Source organism: Gekko japonicus, unplaced genomic scaffold, assembly GCF_001447785.1.
Source record: "Gekko japonicus isolate JY-2015 unplaced genomic scaffold, Gekko_japonicus_V1.1 scaffold55, whole genome shotgun sequence".
Classification (NCBI taxonomy): Eukaryota; Metazoa; Chordata; class Lepidosauria; order Squamata; family Gekkonidae; genus Gekko; species Gekko japonicus.
The window spans coordinates 789,916-800,371 of NW_015160837.1; the positions used below are offsets into that span (position 1 = coordinate 789,916).

At 45.2% G+C, this 10,456-nt stretch overlaps 1 protein-coding gene across 1 annotated transcript in view; it reads right to left on the reverse strand.

Moving 5' to 3' along the window:
• The window catches only part of FAM114A1 (family with sequence similarity 114 member A1), a 53,889-nt gene that overhangs the window by 32,352 nt on the left and 11,081 nt on the right, over positions 1-10,456 (reverse strand). Inside the window, exons 3-6 of the mRNA XM_015418305.1 lie at positions 8,570-8,657; positions 4,001-4,111; positions 3,764-3,873; positions 242-376 (exon numbers count right to left, since the gene is read on the reverse strand). Of these exons, the coding sequence (XP_015273791.1) occupies positions 242-376; positions 3,764-3,873; positions 4,001-4,111; positions 8,570-8,657 (444 nt within the window). The remainder of the gene's footprint in view (positions 1-241; positions 377-3,763; positions 3,874-4,000; positions 4,112-8,569; positions 8,658-10,456) is intronic.

Consider the following 10,456-nt stretch of genomic DNA (forward strand, 5'->3'; position numbering starts at 1 on the left):
TTTTGACAGTAACTCCCACCTTTTGGATCAGGCTTCCAGAGAAGGGGCAGCATCTTCAGAAGGTTTTAGGAGGGACTGTAAGTCCATTACATTTGCAGGGGCTTTTAATGGGATTAACGGGGTTTTGTTGTATTCTGTATGCTTTTAAATCTTCGAATCATAAGCCACCTTGAGCCGCAAAGGTAAGGCTGGGTGTACATGTTTTAATAAATAAAGTCCCTTTCTATGTCTGCACAATCACCTGAGATAAGGATACTGTTCTTTCCATCAGCGTTTTGGTCTTCTTAAATCCAGGATCGCTTTCTGCCAGGACATTCATAGTTTTCTTGCCAATGAATTCCAAAGCTCCAAGTCCACCAGTTAAGACACTCTTCCCCTGTTCAAAGTGAGAACAACATTCTTAGAAACTAGCATCACACAACCTCAAACATGTTTACAGGGAAATAAGTAAATCCCGTTTGTTTCTCAATTTGTTTCTCTCTGCACGACACCACACTGAAGCGTGCACTGTAATAGAGTGTAGTGAGGAAAAAATATTTTTAAAAAAACTATATTTAGGCCCCGGTCACACGGGCCGGATATCGCAGGGGGGAGGCGTGGCTGTTTGCCCCGGAGCGAACTACCGCGCGGCCGCCGGATCAAACGTCCTACCGACGTCCCGTGGTGCGGGGGGGGGGGTGCCGATCAGATGTCAATCCTGCGGCGCGGCAGGGGTTGCGTGGGGTTTTTTTTAACCAAAGTGTGCGCATGCGCCGTTGGGTGCTTGTGCGCATCCCGTGGAGACTTGAAAAAAAACAACCTTTTAGCGACGGGACATGGGCGGGCGTCGGATGCCATGAGCTACCACAGGAAACGTGATCAGACGCTCACCCTTGCCCCGTGGTTTCCGGAAACTAGTACCTCGGAGGTACTAGTTTTTTACGGCGCATCTTCGGCGGGAAGCCTCGGGTTAGCCACGGGAGCGCTACACTTCCCAGATGTTGCGGTTTGATCGCGCCCGGAAAATCCGCCTATCTTACGTCTCTGTAGTGTGGCTAATGCTCCGTGTGACCGCAGCCTTAGGATCTCTTCAGTTAAGAAGAGTAGTTTTTATACCCCGCTTTTCTCTACCTCACAAAGTCTCTAAGTGGCTTACCATCTCCCTCCCTTACTCTCCCCACAACAGGCCCCTTGTGAGGTAAGGTGGGGCTGAGAGAGTTCTGAGAGAACCGTGACAGGCCCAAGGTCACCCAGCGGGCTTCCTTTAGAGGAAGAGTGGGGAATCAAACCTGGTCCCCCAGATTAGAGTCCACCGCTCTTTCAGGGCTCGTTTTGTAGCAGGAACTCCTTTGCATATTAGGCCACACACCCCTAATGTAGCCAATCCTCCAAGAGCTTACAGAGCTCTTCTTACAGGGGCTATTTAAGCTCTTGGAGGATTGGCTACATTAGGGGTGTGTCGCTTAATATACAAATGAGTACCTGCTACAAAAAGAGCCCTGTAAAACCACATTGACTCTCAAGACTCACAGGAAACCATGAAGAGTTTAAGAGGGAGGGAGACACCGTGCTGCCCTTGAACCTGGATCACTGGCACAGCATTAAGCAAACCTTCTGATCATCGCTGGTGTGGGAGAAATCTGTGGGCAGGCAGCTGCTCTGCACAATAAACCGCTTATATTGCCCTTAGGTTGGCAAGGTTGGTTACTCACCGGCCTTCCAGACACGTAATGTCAGAAGGTGCTTATAGAACCATCTGAATTACTCTCAGACCTGACAGCCTGTATCGCTGCTCACAAGCTCTGGGAGTCCATGAATCTCCGGGTGAGCCTGGAGCATTCATAACACATAATCCATCACAACAGAGCTCCAGTGGCCGTTGCTTTGTATAGGAGAGCCAGATCAGCCTGAATGCAGTGGCACACCGCAGATGGACCATAAGGCAGGTTTGAGTCGATATAAAAAGGATCGCTTTAGCAGGAGGTGAAATTCTGCTCTGAAGCTGAAAAGTAAGCCGTCACTTCCTAACTGTAAAAACTCATGGTGTCATAATAATAAGAATCTACTTCTACAAATACTGTTTTTTGCTGCTGTGCACAGCTTTCTTTCTTTCTTTCTTTCTTTCTTTCTTTCTTTCTTTCTTTCTTTCTCTCTCTCTCTCTCTCTCCCCCCCCCTCTCTTTCTATCCCACTATTCTCCACAGTAGTGACACAAAGCAGCTTATAATATTTTTCTCCATTTTATCCTCACAGCAACCCTGTAAGGTAGGCTAGGCAGAAAGTGAGTGATTGGCCTGAGGCCATTCAGCAAACTTCTATGGCAGAGTGGGGAACTGACCCTGGGTCTCCCGCCTTTAAGTCTCACACTCTAGCCACTGCTTCCTGCTGGTTCTCAATCTCACCTGCAGATATGGTGCTGTTCAGGGGTCATTTCGTGGAAAAAGAGCTGCAGGAGCTCATTAGCATACCTAATAAGCTATTCGCATAACAGCTCATTAGCATATGCCACGCCCCGACATCACTGGAAGTGATGTCAGAAGGGGAAGCAAAAGGGGAGGGGAGGCAGCTGAGAAGGGGTTTAAACTTTAAACCCCTTCGTTCCCCGCCCCCCCGTCTTGGCAGGGCAGCTCGGGGGGGACCCCTTCTCTCTCCATTCTATTCCAGGGGGCCATAGAATAGAATGGCGAGATGGTGGCACAACTCCAGAGAGAGAGGAGGAGTTTAAAGTTTAAACCCCTTCTCTCTCCATTCTATTCCAGGGGGCCATAGAATAGAATGGCGAGATGGTGGCACAACTCCAGAGAGAGAGGAGGAGTTTAAAGTTTAAACCCCTTCTCTCTTTGCCAAGGCAGGCTGGGGGGGGGGGAAGCAAAGAGAGAAGGGGTTTAAAGTTTAAACCCCTTCTCTCTGGAGTCGCACCGCAGTGCTCCGGCGCACTTTGGTCCCAAACGACCCCTGGTGCTGTCTACCCCAATCTTGCAAACTATGAGGAAATCCTTGGATCAAATGGAATTTTTTTTTAATTAAAAGACCATCTTGAATGTCAGTATGGTATGACTGCTTTCATTTTGTATGAAAAAAACTCTGCCAGTTCTTCATTAGATATCACTACAACAAATGCTGCTACAAATAGTCCTACGGCCATCAAGAATCATTGAACATAACTGAATGCATGGGAGGGGGGCACTGGAAAAGCCCTTGCAGACACGTAAGACGCAGTCCATCAATTCCCAGATTTTTATTTTTTTAAAAAAGGTAAATCAGAGTGCAGCAACATTAGAGTGCATTTGAAGTATAATTAGGAAACATATTTTCTTTATATGTCCTTTGGACACAGAAGGATTTGCATACCCTTTTTAGTAGGACCTTTGGAGATTATACTTTTAGTTTGCATTCTTAAATGATTATTGGAACATTTTTACTGGAAGGCATATCACATACCCATACCTGTATTTCCACACGGTACTTGTCAATGATACGTTGTGGCTACAATTTTTGAGCCCCCTCCTCAATTCTTTTTGGGCTACTTCCAGGATGTTTAGAAGGCCAGCCTACGTTTTCTAACAGTTCCAATACATCATACTTTGGAACAGTTCCAATACAGGTTTTATTTGTGACTCTGTCTATTCCTTTCTCTCTCCCTAAACCAGCTGGGGGCCTGACTGGACTATCATAGAGTCTCTGCCCAATGTGTTCATACTCTGAATAAAACTCAGATTGTCCTAAAATGTTTCTTTGCATTTGCCTGGGTCTATGCCCCCTTCCCTTTAATCAGAGTTACTTACCGTATTCTGCACTGCACTAGAGAGGGTAGAAAACACTCCACGTGAGCCTGAGGGAGACGAAGACAAGGGTGGGCTGTCTAAGGAGGTTTCCTGTATAATCTCCTCAGAGTCTTAAAGGCAAAAACAAACAACAGCTAAGCCAAATGCAGATATACATGCAGTTCATATACTGGAACAACATAACAAATCTCACCCCTGCAGCAGTGATCGTGAGATAACTAATGCACCATTTAGTACCTGTGATGGAGCTTTCATCTGTGTCAAGAGGAGGATCGTCTGCGGCGTCAGAAGGAGGGCCATGAAGTCCAAGGGTAGCTGCTTTTTCCTTAACTGCTGTAAATCCTTGCCCTGCAATAGAATTAATACAGCCAATAGTTCCACATATATTTCTTACGAGAAAATATGAGACACACAAAATAGGTAATGTGATATCTGTTTTTTTAGGAAATACCATTTCTTATTGTGGCCGTGGTTTTACTATCTTGGTTTTTAACTGTTTTTGTACTGTGCTGATTCTTTGTTACACACCATTTGTTAATCTGTCTTAAAACCCTGTTTGATGAAGAAGAAGAGGAGATTGGATTTATACCCCGCCCTTCACTCAGAGTCTCAGAGTGGCTTACAAACTCCTTTTCCTTCCCCTCCCCATAACAGACACCCTGTGAGGTAGGTGGGGCTGAGAGAGCTCTCCTGAGAACTGCTCTTTCAAGAACAGCTCTGACAGAACTGTGGCTTGCCCAAGGTCATCCAGCAGCTGCAAGTGGAGGAGTGGGGAATCAAACCCAGTTCTCCCAGATTAGAGTCCGCACACTTAACCAGTACACCAAACTGGTGGGAAGGGTATTCATATTTGCATCAGAATTTTTCTGATTAAACTTTTCTGTCCAGGAAAAGAACTTTTTTGTTTCCAAGTATCCTGCCTGCAGAAGTGAGGGGGGCAGCAACAAGAAACAGGGCTTTTCCCCCTTGGTCGTGGCACCTTGAAAAGCCCCCCCCCCCCCGGTTCAACCATAGTCGTCTTTAGACGCCAGTCAAAAACATTTCTATTTACTCAGGGTAAAAAATGAGGGATACTATCTTTTAATGCTGTTTCCCTGGTCTGCTTCTAACTTTGAGGACCATTTTAGGAATATCCCTCTAAGATGCTGAACATTTCTTAATTCTGTTTTCATGCCTCTGTCTTGTTTTTATGCTGTGGAGCTTTTTAATGGATTGTTGCATGATTTTATACACTGCACAGCACATTCATCAGTTGGGGTTACCAACATTCGTACAGACCCCAAAATCGTAATTGTTATTTATACCACTGTACACATTTTAATTTTCACAGACACCTCTATAAAGCACTGTGCAAATGCTTTTCTTGACTGGTTACTACTTAGCATTATTGGCCAATGAGTCACATTGTCAGAAGCAGCTAAGGGGACATTATCAATACCAAACTTACAAATTGTTCATATATTCTATGTTGTACATTCTCTGTCTCAATAAGAAAGCAAGAGTTAAGCTTGACTTTGGCTAGATCACACTTTTCACTGCTATCAGCAAGATGTGGTTAGCTGAGTGAAGCTTATAAATCAAAACATAAGTATTTCATGAATTACTACCGCTGTGGTAAAATAGATTGTTATTACCTGGAACAAACTATTTATATTTTTACCCTTCAGGGATATCAAATTAGAGTAAGAGGCAAACAAAGGACCATGGATAAGAAGGGAAGGTTCCGTTTCAAGGTTCTGTGATCGCTAGCTAAAGTGCTCATAAGATACTCTATGAATTCAGTAATAACAGTTTGCCAGGGCCCATAAAGCTGCATAAGATATCCCAGTAGTGTGAAACAGCACCGTTGAGAAATTACATGGAAGAACAGAAATGTATCTCAGGGAAAAACAAAAAGCGGCAAAGTTGAGAAGTCTCTGAAGAGGCAGATTGATAAACTGCTCAAGACTTGAAGAAGAAGAGATTGGAATTATACCCCGCCCTTCACTACCCGAAGGAGTCTCAGAGCAGCTTACAAACGCCTTTCCCTTCCCCTCCCCACAACAGACACCCTGTGAGGTAGGTGGAGCTGAAAGAGCTCTGAGAGAAACTGCTCTTTTTCAAGGTCAGCTCTTGTCAGAACTATGGCTTGCCCGAGGTCATCCAGCAGCTGCAAGTGGAGGAGTGGGGAATCAAACCCGGTTCTCCCAGATTAGAGTCCGCACACTTAACCACGACACCAAACTGGCTATACCAAACTTGAAACGAATGTGCTGCTCCTGTCCCTGCCTTGTGACCACTGATTACTGACAGAATTGGTACTAAATTCAATTGCAGCAAGAGAAGCTAAACTGGACTAGTATATTTATGTCAGCGCTGTGCCACAATTGCAACTGGCCGTACCTATTGCTGGCATAGCCCTAATACTCATGGAGGAGAAATCACCATGAGGGGAAAACAGGGGCTTTAGTTGTGGGGGTCTGAGGGAGAGAGAAGTCTTCCCTTGCCCTGATATTTAAGACTCTTTTAACTGGAGAAGTTGAATTCTAGACCTTTTGAATGCAAAGTCTGTGATCCACCAGAGAAATATCTCTTCTCTAAAGGTTACTGCCTGCTCTCCTATCTAATGAAATCCTTTTGGACTACATCAGAATCTGTTTAACACTTAATTATCGCGAAATGCTTTCTATCTCCTATGAAAGATGCCGCTTCGTTACTTCCAGATCTTTGGGGTAGCCTCCTAGGGATTTAATTGCTTCTAATTAACCTCAGCAAATTCATAATCATTTTATTGCTTGCACTGACCTGCTTTGTGGGTCTTAATTTAGCTAACAGATAGTTCTGAGCTTATAATTTCATATCCTTTGCTCGCATTCTGCGTTTCTGAATATGCTTTGGAAAGATAATCTAATAGCAATTTCAATTACTTGTTCTCACTCAGCCATACGCTTCCTTAAAAAATTGTTGAGATTCTGACAATGTGTTACAGTCAAATCAATATGTAATTAGAAAAATCACAAATCCTTAATTAATCACAGGAGTCACACACCCACTTCCTCAATGGTAATACAACTTTGGATTTCCTATAATAAACTCCTAGCTGCCAACATGGTGTACCCTCCATGGCAAAAACAAAAGCCATGCAAAATGCTGTAAGGGGGAGTTCTTTTTATTCAGGATCTCCAGGAATTTCCCAAGATGGAGTTGGTAGCTTGAGCTACAGTCCAAAATGCCCTCCCCCACTGCCCCACTGTTAATTTGTAGTCCAAGGTGGCTGCTTTGAAGAGGGAGAGGTTATTTGGTGTAGTGGTTAAGTGCGCAGACTCTAATCTGGGAGAATGTCAGGTCCCCACAGCAAACAACGTAGTACACACTTGCAAGAAGGTTTTACTTTATTGAAGCCATGAAGCACTTGAACAGAACCACTGTTCAGAATAACGATTACCCAGAGAGCTGGAAAGGTTAAAGCAAGTTCATAATCATTACAGCCAATAGACATGGTTCCCACACGCGGCCAAAGGGTTTCTAGCGCGCCCAAACCTTGGGAAAGCAACTGCTACTATATTATAAATAATCATGCGATTCACACAGTCTCTACTAATTACAGACAAAGCAAAGCCCACTTGGTCTTCCTCCTGTGTCCTTGGCTAGATAACGTTACATCAAAGCATGGCTGGCATATACTGAAAGGAATGCAAAGCAACAGGGCAAATGTGCGCATGACAACCTGAGCGCATGTATGGGGGGGGGGAACAGCGTGTAGAGAATTATACAGACAAGAATAAACATTTGGCAGCTTGCTGACCTAGAACCGGGTTTGATTCCCCACTCCTCCACTTGCAGCTGCAGGATGACCTTGGGCAAGCCACAGTTCTGTCAGAGCTGACCTTGAAAAAGAGCAGTTCTCAGTCAGAGCTCTCTCAGGCCCACCCACCTCACAGGGTGTCTGTTGTGGGGAGGGGAAGGGAAAGGAGTTTGTAAGCCGCTCTGAGACACCTTTGGGTAGTGAAGGGCGGGGTATAAATCCAATCTCCTCCTCCTCTTCTTCTTCCTATCCTCATATACTTCTCCCAAGATTTGAAATGCCTTTCCAATGGTACAGCTGGCTCTCATGGGGAGATATATATTTTCAGGCTCCCCAAGCCCATTTATTCTCCCAGGAGAGCCAATTGCAACGGCTTTGGGGAAGCATTTTAAATCATGAAAGTATGGAAGAATAGGGCTAAACACCCCCACCTCCCACTGATGCTTCTCCCATCCTCAAACCAGCCAACGCAGGACAGAAAATTAGCCACTTCACGCCTCCCATACATGTGTCTTCCACACAATAAGTGTACTTTGGCCATTAGCTTGCCATTCGAGGAATGGAAGATTTGTATTCACTTGCCGTGAAGCTTCCTTCTCGGTGGTCCAGAGTGGGGCAGTCCTAGGAGTGAGGAGTCAAGGACTGCCCCACTCCTGGACCACCGGAGAATGGAAGATTTGTATTCACTTACCGTGAAGCTTCCTCCTCGGTGGTCCAGAGTGGGGCAGTCCTAGGAGTAAGGAGTCAAGGACTGCCCCACTCCTGGACCACCGGAGAATGGAACATTTGTATTCACTTACCGTGAAGCTTCCTCCTCGGTGGTCCAGAGTGGGGCAGTCCTTGACTCCTTACTCCTAGGACTGCCCCACTCCTGGACCACCGGAGAATGGGAGCAGTGCACCGCACCATGTGCTTGGATCAAGAATCCTCTGCACCAAAGGCTTGTTCATGCCATGCGAAAGTCAAAGCAATTACTTTCCAATGTTTTTATATATAACAGCTTTATTGATCTAGATACTTAACAACTGTGGCAGATGCTGTTGAAAGCAGGGACCGGCCCCACGATCCCCAAGTTGTCCATCTACTCCCTTTAGACAGTGAATCCACATCCTACAGGAAAAAGAGAGATCCACGGCACTGTCAGTCATGAACCGCTACTGACGTCTGGAGAAACATATTTAAAACCAGTGTAGAAATGAAGCAGACACCAATGCCATAGAAACCAACCCACGGTGATTTGAATCATCAAATATAAGGTCCAGTTTTGGACATGAAGAGGAAGGTCACAATCTGTTGAAGTGCACCATTTACTGCTGTCTGTTAATTTGGAAACGGTCACTTCTTAACTTGCTACTGTGGGTTGTTTCCATTTTCTGTTTACAACCAGGTCAAAGATGCAACACTTTTGACCTATGACATCCTTGCGGGAAATATACACGCACCTGAGTAAAGGAATGTAATTGGAGATATAATTGTTAATTTCTGTTCTTTTGACTGTATATATTAGCAATGGCAACAATCATTGTACTAGATAAGATTTGACAATGTAGTTACATGGCGAAATTCACTTTTGAATTGGAAATTATGTATCTGTTGAAAGCACATACTACCGCAAACAAATTCTTGGAAAAAGATAGCTTCAGGATATTAGGCTACACTTCTGGTATCTTAAGTGCTTTGATAATTAACCAGCTCCACATCAGTGTTCTTCAAATGGTGTTCCAGGGAACACGGGACTTGTCAGAATTTAAACAGGGGGTCCTTCATGCAAGATCAGTAATGGCTGATTAGCTTTCCTGAAGGACAGCTTGCCAATTTCCAATGCACAAAGAAGAGCGTCAATTATGTTCTACAGCAAAGTTCTTCAATTTTGTTGAATCCCTGGGCAATCAGTTGGATACAGACTACTGGGTACTGTCAAGAAACTGGCCCTGCCTAGCCATTTCTTGGCTTTTCAAAATTTTGATTCAGGCTTTTGAGACTAGTCGTTACTGAAGGTTTCTCTCCAGGAAATCAATGTCACGCTGATTTGTAGTTTCCAGAAAGATAAAGGAATGAGATGGAGTCAGGCTCAAGTGCTAGTGAGATCAAAACACCTGACTTACCTGAAGGTAAGTACCTCAGCCTATTTTGGTTACAGCTACCAAGTAACTGCAGAACTCAACCCACAAGTGCCCTACCTTACAGGGTTGACTTCTTGATGAACATTCCATTGGGCTGGACTCTGCCTTGGTCCCTCAGTCTCTCTTCTGAGGATTATCTTAGAGGGGCTGGTGGGGGCTTCTTACCCCGGGCACTGAGGATTCACTACCCAGTATTGTGTATTTTGCTCTTGACCTTCACCCCAAAGCCTGCTTGCGGGACAAGGGGGCTTTAACAGGTAGCACTCAAAAATGGCGGTATGAGGGGCAAGTAGAAAAAAAAATGCCAGAAGGTTCTAAGACAAGCATCCTCCAAGGATGGGTTCGGTTGGGGAGCTGTGTTGGTCTGCAGTAGAAAAGCTAGTGCTACTGGACATGAATCTAGCTCTCCAAGGATGGAGACAGCTATTTCCGAATGAATGCTCCCTGCAGACCCAAAGGAGATGCCCCCTGGTAGTCTTACGAAGCACCTCCTGCTTCAGTGAGGCAGTAGGAAGCCAGGACTGGTCCTTTGCGTTGAGGAAGAAGCAACTTGACACCTTGACACCTAGAAGCACACTGCTGGTCACCACGTGGGGGATCGCCGTTCTATGGTATGTGGGGCAACGGTGAGGCCCAGCTGGCTTGGAGGATGGCCTTCATCAAGTGAAAATGTCCCTTGGAGAGCCCTGAAATGCACTAGGAACCCTGGCAGACCAATCAGTGTGGAAAGCGTTCTCTGAAGGTACGAAGTCCAGAAACTGCTGCATTAAGGTATCGAGACCACTG